Source organism: Paramisgurnus dabryanus, chromosome 7 (genome assembly GCF_030506205.2).
Source record: "Paramisgurnus dabryanus chromosome 7, PD_genome_1.1, whole genome shotgun sequence".
Classification (NCBI taxonomy): domain Eukaryota; kingdom Metazoa; phylum Chordata; class Actinopteri; order Cypriniformes; family Cobitidae; genus Paramisgurnus; species Paramisgurnus dabryanus.
Genome location: NC_133343.1, coordinates 28,040,180 through 28,056,798, shown reverse-complemented (window position 1 = coordinate 28,056,798; position 16,619 = coordinate 28,040,180). Strand labels below are relative to the sequence as shown.

The window sequence follows — 16,619 nt, the reverse complement described above, 5'->3', positions numbered from 1 at the left end:
AGCGCGACTGTCAAAGAAGAAGAAGCTTGGCAAGTTAACCCACAAATGAAGAAGAAACAGCAACTTGTTGTGTATGATTTGAGAAGACCAGCAGTGATGGAAGTAGATAAACAGCGACTTTTGTTGCAGTTTGAGTTAATTCACTCCTCCCCATCTTTGTTTTCACCGTCGCAAACGGAAATACATGACGCAGTTTTTTAACCTGACGGGAGGGGTTCTGGTGGACCAATCACAACGCTTGCGGTCCGCTTAGAACTGACGCGCTGTTAAAAATTTTGCAAGGGGCACGTCAGGCTACGCAGAGCTACGCAAAGGCTACGGATAACCTACAGCGTAGCTACGGCGTAGAGCTTACGCAAGACTATAAAACAGGCTTAACTGTACCGTCAATAGTAGAACTTCAGCCTAAATGCTAGCATATAGCATTAACTAGCATTTAACACTAAGACAGCAGTCAAAATTTGTTTTAGCATTGTAACAACATTGTAATTAATTTAACATGTAATGGGGCGTACTGTAATGTCACAGTCAATGCTATGTTGAGATTGGCCTGTTTTGCAGTGGTCTTTTGAATGCACAAGATTTTTTTAAGAAAAAGGAAAAATAGTGTTTGAGGCTCACCATATGTTATTACCATGCACAGGTGCATTCTATGGCACCTTTAAATTCTTTGCAAATGATGAACGACTTTTGGGAGTGACTACCAAACATAGTTGCTGGTGTTGTGCATGTAGCCTAAAACATATATGCCAGTATGAAAGAAATCCAGATGCTCTATACAATAGACAAGTTTGAAATAACTTTAAAGAAATTCTAAGAAGCTTTAAAAAAATTGGCTAAATCTATGGACAGCTGTCCAACCCCGCCACCTACCCGCTTTGTGTGACATTTTCTTTGTGTACAGTCACCTATACTGAATGAGAAATAGGATATGGGTGCCATCTTAACAATTACACAAGCCCTATACATTACAAACGGTTTTTTAAATAAGTATATTTGAGCTGTATACTAAGGGGTGCATGAGGCATCTTCTGTCTAGGAGCCAAAATGTGAGGACCGTAGGTGGGGATTGTGAATTGTGCCAGAACTGCAATATGGGCACTGACAAACAGTCCTAGCTGATACGTAGCACATACATAATATGTACAGTATGAGCAGAACAGTGTGCAAGAGATACAAAGCATTTATGTGTTTGACTGCCTTAAAATCCAATAAATCATGTATGGCTTTTCCAGACACTCAACTTACAGTTCACTCAAGCTATACATTTTATCAGTATATATGTTTCATTGGGATCGAACTGGCAACCTTTGCACCGCTAATGCAATGCTCTATCAACTGAGCTTCAGGAAATCTAACACCAAACATCAAACAGCAATTGAAGGCAAACGCAAACCAGTCCAATATGTGAAATTTGCCTCTAGCTGCTATCTGATTAGTTGTGTGGGAGACCTACTGAGACCAGACTGCACTGATCTCAGATCAGATGTTGTGATTCAGAGCAGAGATGAATGAGGATCTCTCTTTACAATTAAATTCTGCTTAAGGTTTTGTTTAGCTCCTCTGAATCTTTCAAACACCTGCTGAAAGGCTTATGTAACACATAAAGATAACTAAAAAAAGTACACACACCAACATCTTAATAATGATACGCTATGTGTAAACTTTATATATATGTTATAATTTTTTTGTTTAGACTCATTGCACATATATAATTCATGGCAATGACATGAAAAAAATCATTTTCTTGTGCAGCCTTTCTGAGACCATTTTTTGGAAATTCTAAAACAAGACCATTTTTTTTTAGGGTGGTATACATCCCATAAAAGTTTGAGAAGGGCACTGACTGCTCCAGTTTTTTATACTGTAGATTGAGTAAGCAATTTTTGTGACCTTTAAATGTATGTGATCTCCCATAAGGTGTTTATGGAGAGCTATCTTGTCTATGTATAGCTTAATAAACAATAAACATGAACTATACTCATAATAATAACAGCAGTGTACTTCATAATAATATGACTAAAGCTATATCCCAACAACCACTAATTTCCTATTTTGCTTATCTTTTCTAGGAACAGATCTCATGAAAATCTAACGTTACCACTAATTTAGTCTGTGCAGTCTGACTGCAAGTATGCAGAGGATACATGTAAAATAAACATCGGCCTGTATAATAATGACAGGAATAAACCAAAGCCCACGTCCTGATTGCTTTTGCACAATGTAAGAATAAATAAGGATACAAATAAAAGCGCTGTCAGAGCCATTAAAGGCCAACGTGTGGATAAACGCGTCGCTAAACCGATGTGATGCAGAAAAGGAGGTCAGTGTGTTTCCGACATTGAAGCATCATCGCGATCACGACCTGACATCTTGATGCTTTTATTGAGCAGCGTTCAAAATCAGCATGTATTCAAACCATCTTATATCGGTAAGGATTATTGTGTTGTTGTCCAAAGGCTTACCCTCCGACAGCTCCAGGTCCAGCTCTGCGAGCTGCTCCCGGACTTCTTGTGGGAGAGCAGACACTTCCACGCCGCGTTCCGCCATTACGGCCCGATAAAGAAGGTTGCGGAATGGTTTACCGACAGCAAAAGCCCGCCACCTCCTCACAGTGAAAAACAAATGTTATTTGACATTAGACTGAGCTCCATCATCTCCGCCATGCCGAGAAAGAAATCCCGACCGATGGGTAGAGTCACGTGACAATGGGATGAGGAGTCTGAGCCGACGGTCTAAAACCGTGGCGATTTTGCACCCTCTGGCGTGGTGTGGGAGAATCTTTCTTTTAATGTAATCTACCAAAATATTATTTACAAGCATTATTAACTAAAGTTCCAGAATTATTCACATTTAAATGTATTATACGCAATTACGTGTATTATATTTGAAATATATATTAATACAAAACTATTTTAAAAAAATCTAATTGTAGTCAAATACTTTTTATACAAATGGGAAATGCAGTCAAATTATAGGTGATATTCCAGACAAGAGCACCCTTTGGTCTTGGCGATATTTACAGAAAATATCATAATTACTCGGTTCTCTGAAATACTTAATTCTGATTGGTCACTCACAAAACGTAGTCCGTTATTCCCCCAAACCGACATCAGCCGCTAGAACCGACAACATACCACTCATCCGGGCACCGCGAGTCATCATGACCGGTACTACTTTACTGGTTTAATGTATCCCTCCGCTATTTGTTCTCATTCCATGTTTAAATTTGTTACAAAGGAGCTAAAAAAATATTTAAAGGGCACATATTATGCACATTTTACAAGATCTATGTCTCATGTGTGCCTAGAATGTGTTTGTGACGTTTCAGCTCAAAATACCACACAATCATTTTTTATAACATGTCCAAAATGCCCTTACTTGTGTGGGAGGCAATGCTTTCATGTGTGTGTACCTTTAAATGCAAATGAGCTACTGCCCTCACTCCCTTACCAACAGACAGGGATCGCTTTCGGGTAAAAATAAATCCGATTCCTGTGAATACAGTATGAAACAATAGTATATTTAACCCCTTAAGTGCTAAATCTGCTAACAAACATATTAAGAAACGCTTTTGAGTAAAATGAACCAGTCAGTGGCAGTGGGCAGGGCTTTATCAGTGTGACATCACAATAACAAGAGAATCAAAACAGCATGTCTAATTAGACTGATTTGGTTTAAAAGGGATTAAAAAATAAGGAGGGGGTGGATTTTTTTTCATTGTAGGATTGTTGTGTTTAGACTCCTAACATACATTTATGTCCAAACACCTTGTGGATTTTGCATAGTTTGTTTACCTACCAACTTAAACTACTATACAATCTTCATTAAGAATATCACCTCTATGACATGGTAATATTTGCACAAACCAGCACAATCCATCTGAGACTAGAGTTCCATCAATGTTTAATTATATCTTAAGGACCATTTCAGTAAATCATACAATAAGCAATTGTTGTATGCTGACACTCATTTTATATTTACAGCTTTAGTTTAAGGGCTTGACTGACAGTACAGGATCAGTGAGTTATACACACACTCTATAAAGCAGTACGTCTACATCCAAATATGATAAATCCAGAAGCAGGGCAGGTTAATGACAGATACTGATATGATAGGCTGTATAAACAAATCAAATCAAACAGACCATTTCATCAAAACACATAAGAGGAATAAAATGCGTTCAAAATCAAATATAAAAGTTAAGATGAAAAACAGTCAATTTGATGAGTTCAGTATAAAATAGGTAGGGTTTACTATTTGATCAGGTGTTCCAGCAACAAAACAGGACCGCTGTTTTAATAACATACAATTTAATAAATATTGTGTCAGGTATGTGCATGAGATGAAATTCACTCAGGGATACCAAACCTGATGTTTTCAGACCTGACAAAAGAAAGATATTTTATTTGTACAACGCTTCACATTCATAGCCGGGTTAGTTAACTACTGTACATTCACAAAATGCAAGCACGAGAGTAATTACGCGTGAGGGTGTTTGTGTGCGCGTTCCCTGCTACGAGACCAGATACAATTAAACTTTGGGGTCTAACCTCTAATGTAAAAGGATTTCTGTATTTTGGTTCGATACAACTAGAACTCAGCAAAGCATATCATAATCATACTGACCTATAACACATCCACGTGGTTACGCTACCCGATACATCCATATTATATAGACTGCAAAATGCAGACAAACCGATAACGATATTTAAATATAAAAATATATTGCTCTTATTTTCTCTCCATTCATAAGCGTTCGCAAGTCCATTTTGTGGTGCCAGCCAGGTTACGCTAAAGTGAGAAAAAATTCACTGGAACAGCCACAGAAGCACGGACCTGAGAGAAATTACTTTACAACAATAAAATATACAAAGACAGATAGGGACCGGAGAGAGCGAGTATGTGTGAGATCACGATAGCCAGAGAGTGTGAAAAATAAAACGTATCTGCATAGTGTAGAAATTTTTCTTATGAGGCCAGAATCATGCAATGAATCCTTGTTTTAGAAAAACAATCGAGTAAGATGCAAAATGAAAAATATTTGCAAAATATCAACTGAATGCATTAGTGAGAGGATCTATACAAGTATATCTAAATGTGTATTTAAAGAGACTTCATTTCCTCCTAGTGTTGTGCCGTCGGAGATCTAAAGGGTCCAGGGAGAGTCTATGATAGGCTGTGGGTGAGCAGGGGGGTGTAGTAAGAGCGTGGCAACGTTGGTTCCCATTTGTCACATGAGAGGCATTCACAAATTCACTGCAAGTTTTGAGGGGGAAATTCACTCATTTGAAGGACTCATTGACACAGTATATTAAGTTCCTTTTGGCTGAATGACGTGCTCATCATCTGGATGTCGGCTGTGATTGGGAGGAAGCGTCTCCGCCGGCGTTGCTCCATTGGCCAGAACCCATTCCCGCTAAAACTGCAACGGCCTCGGCTGCACGCATGCTCAGACCGTTAACGGACACCGGAGCCGGTACCGAAACAGGCATCACGAGCGCCGATGCTGCATTTTCATCCACTCCTGCAGCTGAAGAGAGAAAAAAACATGGATCGTAGGTTTACAGCAAGTATTATTTGGGGCGTATACTAGGTTAATGGATGGACGGCTTACCAAGATAAGCTTTCTTCTGCATAGCAGTGACAGGACAGTCCTTATGGGCCAACAGCAGTTCTTTTAGACGTGTAACCTCGTTCCTCAACAAGGACACTTCATTCTGCCAAACACATACACACACAGTGTGTCATTTAAAGTCCTAAAGCATTTTTTTCAAAGAACCAGATGATTATACAGTACATACACTCACCTAAAGGATTATTAGGAACACCTGTTCAATTTTTTCATTAATGCAATTATGTAATCAACCAAATAACATGGCAATTGCTTCAATGCATTAAGGGGTGTGGTCCTGGTCAAGACAATCTCCTGAACTCCAAACTGAATGTCAGAATGGAAAAGAAAGGTCATTTTAGCAATTTTGAGCGTGGCATGGTTCTTGGTGCCGGACTGAGTATTTCACAATCTGCTCAGTTACTGGAATTTTCACACGCAACCATTTCTAGGGTTTACAAAGAATGGTGTGAACAGGGAAAAACATCCAGTATGCAGCAGTCCTGTGAGAGAAAATGCCTTGTTGATGCTAGAGGTCAGAGGAGAATGGGCCGACTGATTCAAGCTGATAGAAGAGCAACTTTGACTGAAATAACCACTCGTTACAACCAAGGTATGCAGCAAAGCATTTGTAAAGCCACAACACGTACAACCTTGAGGCGGATGGGCTGCAACAGCAGAAGACCCCACCGGGTACCACTCATCTCCGCTACAAATAGGAAAAAGAGGGTACAATTCGCACAAGCTCACCAAAATTGGACAGTTGAAGACTGGAAAAATGTTGCCTGGTCTAATGAGTCTCGATTTCTGTTGAGACATTCAGATGGTAGAGTCAGAATTTGGCATAAACAGAATAAGAACATGGATCCATCATGGATTGTTACCACTATGCAGGCTGGTGGTGGTGATGTAATGGTGTGGGGGATGTTTTCTTGGCACACTTTAGGCCCCTTAGTGCCAATTGGGCATCGTTTAAATGCCACGGCCTATCTGAGCATTGTTTCTGACCATGTCTATCCCTTAATGACCACCATATACCCATCCTCTGATGGCCACTTCTGGCTGGATAATGCACCATGTCACAAAGCTTTAATCATTTCAAATTGGTTTCTTTAACATGACAATGAGTTCACTGTACTATTCACAGTCCACAGTCACCAGATCTCAACCCAATAGAGCATCTTTGGGATGTGGTGGAACGGGAGCTTCGTGCCCTGGATGTGCATCCCACAAATCTGAATCAACTGCAAGATGCTATCCTATCAATATGGGCCAACATTTCTAAAGAATGCTTTCAACGCCTTGTTGAATCAATGGCAGGTAGAATTAAGGCAGTTCTGAAGGCGAAAGGGGGTCAAACACAGTATTAGTATGGTGTTCCTAATAATCCTTTAGGTGAGTGTATATTATACCACAGGGCTGTTGATTGCTTTATTCTGATTGGTTGAGAAATGTTCCATGGGTATGCATTATTTTTTGATAAACGCACACCTGACCTGTCAAATGTCTTAATATAACCACCAGAGCAATGTTTTAGCAATGTTTGTGGTATAAGCAAAATAATTGACTCTGGTCCTTTGAATTTTTTGAAAATAACGCACACGCGCAGTGTAACAGAATTATTTCCAAATTCTTTTAACAGCCCGTCGTCAATTATTCCTTATGTATATATCAAAGGGTATACTACAGTAAGATTGATCATAAAGAAAAGATGATTGTGGTCAAACAGTTGTGCTTACGGTAAGCGTGCTGTTAGACGTTGCCAACTCCTCAGCGCGTTTCTCTAGCGCACTGACCCACACTTTTCGTTTCTGTCGACAACGAGAGGCAGCAGCTCGATTCCGTTCAAGAAAACGCCGTCTGCGTTCATCCGGCTCTATATCTGCCCCCCGACGTCTGCGTCCACCTTTTGGTGGAGCAGGGGATACCTGCAGGTCATGGCACGGACTGTCAGATCCACTGAAGAACTACCAAGGAAAGTCAATATGTTGATGATCCATTAAACAGTACTTAATATGTTGTAGTACACATAAAAGGACCAATTTAAATTCTTTAATTTATTGGTTAATAAAGTGATGATGTCATTTAACCATCATGAATATCACATATGCATGAACCACAATGTAAAATGATTTAATTACTTAAAACAACATTTTGTGGATGTTATTTCTCATTACATATATTACTGAGCACCTGTTGAGCGGGTGATGGCGCCTCATTGTGTTCTGTTTTTTGTATTGGTCCTAATCCACTAGGACTCTGTTGAGATAATGCTGCCTTTAGCCTCTAGATGGAGACACACAAAACACCAAATTGTGGAAATGAATGCCCAAAATGTTTTAGTTTGTTTGTTGTTTTCTTACTCTCATTGCAAGGCATATACACTTTAAACACTGCATGTGCAAGTGTGGGTGTAAGTGTGAGCACTGAGCAGTCTCACCGTCTTGGCATCAGAATGTGTACTGTATCCAGACGGAGAGGAGGAGCCACTGCTGCTTCCACCAATAGGAGGCCCTGGAATCCCTGGGATATTGGGCACTGCGTTTGATCTGGCATGCTAGATATACACACAAATAACAACAAGCTTAGAATATTATACGAAGAAAGCATACACACATAAAACAGATGTTTAATTGTTTCAAAATATGTGCAAGGGTCGTATTGCTAGCAATACAAACACCATAAAACCAAATATTGAGAATGTATACAAGGTCCAAAACTGGGACCAATCATTTTCTAATTAAAATCTAAAAATGCCAGTGTCTGTAAAGCCTGCAACAGAGATTTCTGCCATCTCCTAAGATCATGAGAGATCACACCGTTTGACATAAATCTAATAAACTTGGATAGGATGTATTTGTAGACCAGGGTTGCCAGATCCACGTTACAAAACCAGCCCAATGACCATTCAAATTTAATCTAAAAGCATCCCAATGACTATTCACAGCTCAAATACCAACAACTTATGAACCAAAACCTTCCATCTCTAATACACAGAAAAATAATAACCTGCAAAAAGTAGCCCAATTCAGAACTCCACTGAAAGGCAGAGGACCTGCCAACACTGAGGTAGACTGTTCAAAGTTGGCATCTATTGTTCGCAGGCCATGACGCACTAGTAACAGTCATATATATCCACTTGTGTAAAGGGAGCTTGCATATAGGTTAGAAAAAGTAAGCCTGGCCTGTATTTACAGTGATACTGATCAAGACTATTGCAATGTAAAGCTTAACAATGTCTTTACAGAGTTTATGCAGTAAAACGTATTTAAATTGGTCACGATGAATCCTTTCAGGTTGCATTTTCGATGGCTACCCAGCAGTGTAGGTCATAGGATCATGGCAATTTCTTACACTAACAGAAAATAATTGCAAGACCGGAATAATGACCGTCTTTGAATCTCTCTTACTTTACAACAAACGACCACCATTTGGGAGCTACAATGAGATCATAGAAATCACCACAAATGTTTCCCAATGGCCATCTTTAAAAATCATGCGGTGTGAACCCGGCTTAAGCGGAAGGGAACAGTTACTATAAGTCATTAACTTTTTCCCCGCCAGCGTTTAAAAAAAAGTTGCCAGCCAGCGCCAGCATTTTTCATGATTTTCACAAAAGTTTTATGCCTTCCAGAAAATGTTCTTCTTTAAATATATAAACAAACAATGTGTCAAATGAAAGAACAAACCCTCTGCTTTCAAACAAAAAAAACTGTTTCATCCTACCTTTATAAGTTCTCTTTTTATCACCTCTCAAATATGGGTAAGTTTCTTCAAAAACACCTAATTTTGAGCAAAAAGCTGAGATTTTTTGATAGAGATCAGATGCAGAGCGATCTTTAAAAACATACACAGAGTTCTTTCTCTTTGAGCCACTACTTTTATAAGTTGCGAAAGTGTGCCACCTGGTGGATAATAGTGGTTTGCGGAAAGCCGAAAATTCTCGTTATTGGCATGGAAGCGTTTTCTCTTAATTGACGATTTATCTCGTCAATGGCGGGGAAAGAGTTAAGAGCCATACAGGTCTATGGGAGGTGCTAATATGTTTATGCAAGGGCCAAAATTAAAGGGGACACTTCACAAGACTTTTTAAAGATGTCAAATAAATCGTTGGTGTCTCCAGAGTATGTTTGTAAAGTTTTAGCTCAAAATATCATATGGATAAATTATTATAGCATGTTAAAATTGTCACTTTGTAGGTGTGTGCAAAAATGTGCTGATCTCTGCACTAAATGGCTGTGCCGTGATTGGATAGTGCAGGTTAAGGGGCGGTATTATCCCCTTCTGACAAGGGGAGACAAATTTCAATGACCTATTTTTTCACATGCTTGCAGAGAATGGTTTACCAAAACTAAGTTACTGGGTTGATCTAATTCACATTTCTAGGTTGATAAAAGCACTGGGGACCCAATTGTAGCACTTAAAACATGGAAAAAGTCACATTTTCATGATATGTCCCCTTTAACATTAAACAAATGCAGAAATTCTCGCTTGTTGGCTGTTTATTAGGTATTGCAACATAATTTTTATAACAATTGAAAATAAATAATGAATTCTTTGACCCAACTCAAGTAAATGTGTGATTTAAAGCAAAGACATACTAAATGACGTTTCACACGGGACGCGTCAAGAGGTGGAATCAACACGCGGCTGCCGCTTTTCTTGTATAATGGTGTTGCAGTGGTAGGGCAGACGTCACGCGTTTCGCTGCTTTCCGCATGTCTCCTATTGAAAGTGAACTAGACACTCATAACACCGCTACTTCCCGTGTGAAAGGCCCATAAGGGACATGCTATGACCTATATTTGTTCCAAAACGTATTTGAAGGTCAGTTAAAATATTTTTTGCCAGTAAATTTTCATTTGCAGGCTTTACAAAGGGTTAATCTGTGTGAGAAATGATTACCGATATGACTGAAGTCTGCCCTGGACTAGGCAGGAGGGGAACAGTCTGACCATTTGGAAGCTGCATCAGCATGGGAAAAGAGCCAGACGGGGAGCTGGAAAAAAAAGAATGATCGAGGTGCTATTTTAGGAAAATGTCGTACAGGATGAGAAAGGAGAGGTGTGAACAACACCAAAATGACTCATGCAATTAAAATGGTATAAACTCAGGAGTGTATCTGCTCCAAAACCGAGAATCAACACATCTCACCCAAAATTTTTACTTTTGTCATTATTTATGCACCCTTATGTTATTTCTTTCCTTCTTTTTTTCTTGAATCATTATGTCATTCCAGCATCTATGGCTATATTCATGGCAAGAACTGATTAATCCATACACAAGTTGATCCACACATGTTAATCCATACAGATTTTGAGAAAGGGGCAATTTGGTATCTCCAATTCACCTAACCTGCATGTTTTTGGCCTGTGGGAGATAACCGGAGTACATACTGACACGGGGAGAACATGCAAACTCCACACCTGACCTAGCCGGGGCTCGAACCGGGAACCTTCTTGCTTTGAGTCAACAGTGCTTCTCACTGACTTCCTTCATGTCGTTTCAAACCTATATGACTTCTGGGAAATGTATATGGGATCGTCTCTATTGACTTCCAGTGTATGGATTAAAAACAATCTTCAAAATACTGAATTTTGTCTTCTGCAGAAGGAAAAGTTATAATAGGATGACTTTTGGGGTTGTCATCAACATCCAGTGAGATGCTAAACATTTTATCCAGATAATTGAAAGCTAAATCCAAGTCTGTTTGTAAACATGCTTAGGAATTGATGAATAATTATTCCACAAAGAAACAAGAAGGTCAAACAAGTTTGGAACAACATAAGAATGGCAAAAAAATCTTGCAAATCATGCCCCTCTTGTATGTTCATACCCAAGTCTGTTTGATGGAGGGGTCCTAGTAATAACCGAGGTGGGGGAGGGTTGGGTTGGATTCATGGAATCGAATCCCTGGTGAAGTGGAAGCGAGCCTGGGCGCACTATGGTTGGTGTAGGGGTGGAACTAGCTGCAGTCCTTGGAGGAACATCCTGCAAAAATAGAAGTGGTTAAATAACATCATTATATGATGGTGTTTCTGGAGCTCAACTGGTAGAGCATTGCATTAGCAGTGCTAAAGCTCATGGGTTCAATTCCTAGGGAACCACACATATTGATGAAATGTATAGCTGCATAGGAAGTCGCTTCGGATTTAGAGCCAAACGCATAATTGGAAACGTATATATGTGAACCTGGATCACAAAACCAGTCACAAGGCGCACAGGTATATGTGTAACAATAGGCAACAATGCATAATATGGGTCAAAATAATCTATTTGTTTTTTATGCCAACAATCATTAGGATATTATGTACAGATCATGTTCCACAAAGATTTATGTAGTAAATTTTGTACCGTAAATATATCAAAAGTTTATTATGGACAAACTTTAAAGGTGATTTATTGCACCCTCAGATCCCACATTTTAAAATTGTAGTATCTCAGCCAAATACTATCCTATCCTTACAAATCATACATCTCAGTTTAAAAAAAGACCCTTATGTGGTTCAAGGTCACATAGAGCTAGTCTAGGAATTTAACCAGTGCTGTAACTGCTATTTAACCTAAAGTACAAGATGCTAAATCTCACCACGCCCTTCCTCATAGCAACAGGTTCCTTGGCCATGGCAACAGCATCTTTGCTGTTTGTCATGCTAGAGGCGGAGTCAGGACTGTCAGGGGGAGAGGAGTCGATCTCAAGAGGTGCTCCTCTGTCCTTATTCTCTGTAGGCGTCTGAAGAGTTGGATGCTTACGGGACAATGACATTGATCAACTCACAAAGAAATCACAATTTAATGAATAAACTACAGATTTTGTCAAACACAATATATGAATTAAAAAAAAATTCAAAAACACATCTGCTAAATTAAGATCCATCTTTCATAAAACATGCTTTCCTCAAATGAAATCTTACCGTGGTTTTAATCCTCCTCTCCTCATCATCGTGCGTTTTGCAAAGATCTTGTTGAAAGGAACCAGCCAGTTCACTAAATAAACCCACTTCCTCACAATTCTTAAGAAACCGGGTTGGAGTGGGTGTCTGATCTGCACACACACACACGCAAACACGTCAGCACCAAATAGAAATACTAAGTATACATTATTTTTAATAGAAATCTACTAATGTCAGTGAGCAGTCGCCTAAAGCAGTGGTTCTCAACCCCTTTCATCCATCTTTCCTTTTAGTTCAATTTTAAAGATCCGTTGACAAGCACCTTGAAATGGAATGAGCAAAACTGAAATAATTACTTTACATAAGAGGATATTTTAAATAGATTTTCTTAGCATTTTAAGCATACACTTTCAGAAATAAGGGTACAAAACTGTACCTTTTCTGTCACTGGGGCTATACACCCTTTCAAAAAGTACAGCTTTGCACCTAGGGATTTCATTTTAGTAACTCAGAGGTACATACTGGGACCAAAGAGAGCTTATAGTACCTCAAAAATACATATTAGTATCTCAAAGGTAAATATTGGCACTACATGTTTACATATCTGTACCTAATGATCCATATTACATACAATAAACTTTATAAAGGGTGCTGCCCCACTGACAGCTAAGGTACATATTTTGACTTTTTTCTAACAATGTTGGTCCTTAAGGTATGTTAATCTACCCAAAATTGTATTCTGTTTTGTATTCCTGTAAAGGAACCAAACAGAAACTTAGGGTACAGCCCCAGTGACAGAAAAAGTACAGTTTTGTACATTTATTTCTGACAGTGTATGATTTTTAAAAACACTTTTTTTTGTTTACACACAATTATTAGTGGAAAATTTATGCATTTTTATTTGACCTCGAAGCATATCAGATGCATCCCCCATAAACCCCAGGTTGACAACCACTGGCCTAAAGTATAAACACGGTATTACATGATATAATGTCAACATTTATTATTCAAAACTAAACAGAATCTGACTAATGCTTTACAATAGATAGCAAATAACAATGAGATGTTTTCAAGAAAATCATATGCAGCACAGCAATTTAAGCAAACAGAAACACATATATTATTCTATAAGTGGATATATCAGAAAACAAACCTGCTATGATAACCGTATCTGTTCTGGTTTGTCCAAACTTCAGTGTCATCTCATGCTTATGTTTATGCACTGCCAAATGATCCTCATTGGTGAACCTCTGATGTAAGAGAAACATTCACAGAGTCACATTAACCCGCTGATAGGTTTTCAGGCAATATGCGTCTCATTTTTGCTTCCCGATCTTAATTCAAATCGGACAGAGATGCAGTGGGTGATATCAAGCCATCTGTTGTTTTGATGATGGCTTATGTTATCCAGTTATGCAGTGCTATGGGAGCCTCTTACAGTTGCTCAGTGAAAGCAGGGATTAAACAGCTGGTATGTTTTCAGAATAAAACCCTTGGTCAAATGATCGACTTCGTTTACAAGAATACATTGTGCATGAGGGCTACAACCAATATAACCAAAATAGTCAATCAGCATACAGTTCTGATTATTGGTCAATACATAGATTTTTAAAGGGACACTCCACTTTTTTTTGAAAATATGCTTTTTCCAGCTCCCCTAGTGTTAAACGTTTGATTTGTACCGGTTTGGAATTTATTCAGCTGATCTCCGAGTCTGGCGCTAGCACTTTTAGCATAGCTTAGCACAATCCATAGAATCTGATTAGTCCATTAGCATCGCGCCTAAAAAAACCTGATATAGTTTCGATATTTTTCCTATTTGAAACTCAACTCTTCTGTAGTTAAATCATGTACCAAGACCGATGGAAAATTAAAAGTTGCCATTTTCTTGGCAGATATGGCTAGCAACTATACTATACATGGCTGCGGGAGGCGCAATGATATTACGCAGAAACCGAAAAAAAGTCTCCTTAGTATCTTTCAATAGCAGGGGACTCTTTTTGGGCACTATGTAATTTCATTGCGCCTCCTGCAGCCATGTTACGACAGCAAAGTCCTTGATTATTACGCCAGAATAAGAGTATAGTTCCTAGCCATATCGGCCTGAAAAATCGCAACTTTTAATTTTCCGTTGGTCGTAGTACACGATGTAACTACAGAAGTGTCAAGTTTTAAATAGGAAAAATATGAAACTCTTTGGTTATTTTTATGCGCGATGCTAATGGTCTAATAAGATTCAAAAGGTTGTGCTAAGCTATGCTAAATGTGGAGATCGGCTGAATGGATTCCAAAAAGGTAAGAATCAAATGTTTAACATTACGGGAGTTGGAAAAAGAGCATATTTTAAAAAAAAAAGTGGAGTGTCCCTTTAAATGTTTATATATGATCCATATAACCCATACCATATTTTGGACCAAAAGGTCAGAACGGCACAGGGTTTAGGGTTTATGAGTTTTATAGTGAATAAACTTAATGTTCATAAAACAGGGTGTCCGATGGCTGGCCAAAATATCTAATAAAATGTAACCATACAATATAAGATTAAATATATGTAATACACACTCATCTAACATAATATTTACTCAAAACTCCTAAAAATATGTGAAAATAGAAAACGTGCCCTATTCATTGACTGTCAGTAGATTTTTGAACTGGCACGAGACAGAAATATCCCTTAGAGGGGCAGCCAATGGCACTAATTTAAAAAAAAATGAACTATGTCAGCATATTTTTTGGCCTTGCAGTATCTGTTTAGCTTAAATAGATAAAAGATAGACTTTCTAAGTATAGTGCAGAAGAATGAAGAAACAGCAGAAAGTGACAGAATAGACTCGTGCCTCTTACCTGTCCGCAGCCCGGGGCAGTGCAGACAAAAGGTCGATCGTCTCCCATTTTAGATCAACTACTTCCTGTGTGACTTCTAAAGACCATTCAGAGAAAACAGTTATGATATATGAGGCCCAGACTTTTTAAGAGTTTGGTTTCTATTCGTTTCAAGTGACATACGTTCAATTCATCATCTGATCATTACACCTCAATGTGTCAAACGTCAACGCTTTCAGTCTTGACATTTGAATTGTTGTAGAGTGGCATTCCTATCACATTTGACAATACAATACTTTACTGCAGGAAAGATACACCGAACCACTGCATGATGGTTACATGATAAAACGCTTTCATTTGACTATTGTCTGTGATCTGCTCTATTTAAAGAACGTTTCCGCCAATACTTACACCTAACAGCTTTATTAACAGCTAGCTAGCATGCGTTTCCTCTTTAAACCATTCCAAAAACAACATAATCAATCCCAATGGATCACACGAAAGCAATAACAGTTTAAAACAGACGATCACACATCGCGGGGTGTATTGTAACTCCAAGAGTTATCGTTAAAACGCTTCTGGTGTGAGCTAACAGGCTAATGCTAACCACACATGAGCCAACGAGCTGTAACGCCCCATTTACAAGGAAAGCGATCCGCTCGAAGCGACAATACGACAACGTTCCCAATATAATAAGCGAACGGCGTACAAACGCGCGACGATGTCGTGGATTATAATGGGAGTGTTCTGATTGTTGCGTCGCGTGCCATGCGTTGTCACAACGCCTCTGCCACTCGCGCGACCTGTAAAGTTGGATTTGATATGGCTAATTGTAATGCATCAGATAATCCGAATATGTTGCGTGTCACCTGTTCGTCAGCCAAGGGTTTCAGTGTTTACAAACTCACCCCCGCTCCTCCCTCTCGCGCTCGTTCCCTCTCGTTCAGCGTTCCCACCTTTGGAACTCCTTCATCCAGTTTTCGCTCACGCAACGCTAATCTCGCGATGTGTTGAGGTAATACTCGAACTGGATTAAAGGCGTTGCGTAAGAGATTTGAAACCATGATGTAAAATCCGGTGCTCTACGTAGCGCTTCAGATGTATTCGACTTCGTGCGTCGCTGCGCAGACGGATGTGCGTATGATTTTAGAGTACCGCGAGAGTTGTGTTTACGAATCGCTCTCGCGGTACTGTGCGGTCACACGCCAATCTTTCTGCGCAACCCTTTTGGCTTACACCCGAAACGTCACATGACGCAAATACATAAGTATAGAACAGGAAAGGCAGTT

The 16,619-nt window shown here is 39.1% G+C and overlaps 2 protein-coding genes across 10 annotated transcripts in view; both read right to left on the bottom strand.

Annotated features, from left to right (window-relative positions):
* The window catches only part of dip2bb (disco-interacting protein 2 homolog Bb), a 46,421-nt gene extending 43,724 nt beyond the window's left edge, over positions 1-2,697 (bottom strand). For all 4 annotated transcript variants that reach the window (XM_065272753.1, XM_065272755.1, XM_065272754.1 and 1 more), the window contains exon 1: positions 2,466-2,697. In XM_065272753.1, the coding sequence (XP_065128825.1) occupies positions 2,466-2,550 (85 nt within the window). In that variant the 5' untranslated portion in view covers positions 2,551-2,697. The remainder of the gene's footprint in view (positions 1-2,465) is intronic.
* Positions 2,698-3,889: 1,192 nt separating this feature from the next.
* atf7b (activating transcription factor 7b) lies at positions 3,890-16,400 on the bottom strand. 6 transcript variants are annotated; one of them, XM_065272613.2, is made up of 13 exons: positions 15,742-16,192; positions 15,514-15,602; positions 15,352-15,427; positions 13,661-13,757; positions 12,529-12,659; positions 12,204-12,362; positions 11,451-11,605; positions 10,520-10,613; positions 8,055-8,171; positions 7,808-7,900; positions 7,354-7,581; positions 5,618-5,720; positions 3,890-5,533 (listed from the first exon to the last, which is right to left on the bottom strand). In XM_065272613.2, exons 3-13 carry the CDS (start codon positions 15,397-15,399, stop codon positions 5,346-5,348), a joined length of 1,413 nt encoding a protein of 470 aa, XP_065128685.1. In that variant the 5' UTR covers positions 15,400-15,427; positions 15,514-15,602; positions 15,742-16,192; the 3' UTR covers positions 3,890-5,345. The 6 variants fall into 6 exon arrangements, with proteins under 6 accessions (XP_065128685.1, XP_065128683.1, XP_065128686.1 ...); XM_065272611.2 differs by lacking the exons at positions 15,514-15,602; positions 15,742-16,192 and adding an exon at positions 16,239-16,400; XM_065272614.2 differs by lacking the exons at positions 15,514-15,602; positions 15,742-16,192 and adding an exon at positions 16,200-16,248.
* Between the last annotated feature and the right edge of the window lie 219 nt (positions 16,401-16,619).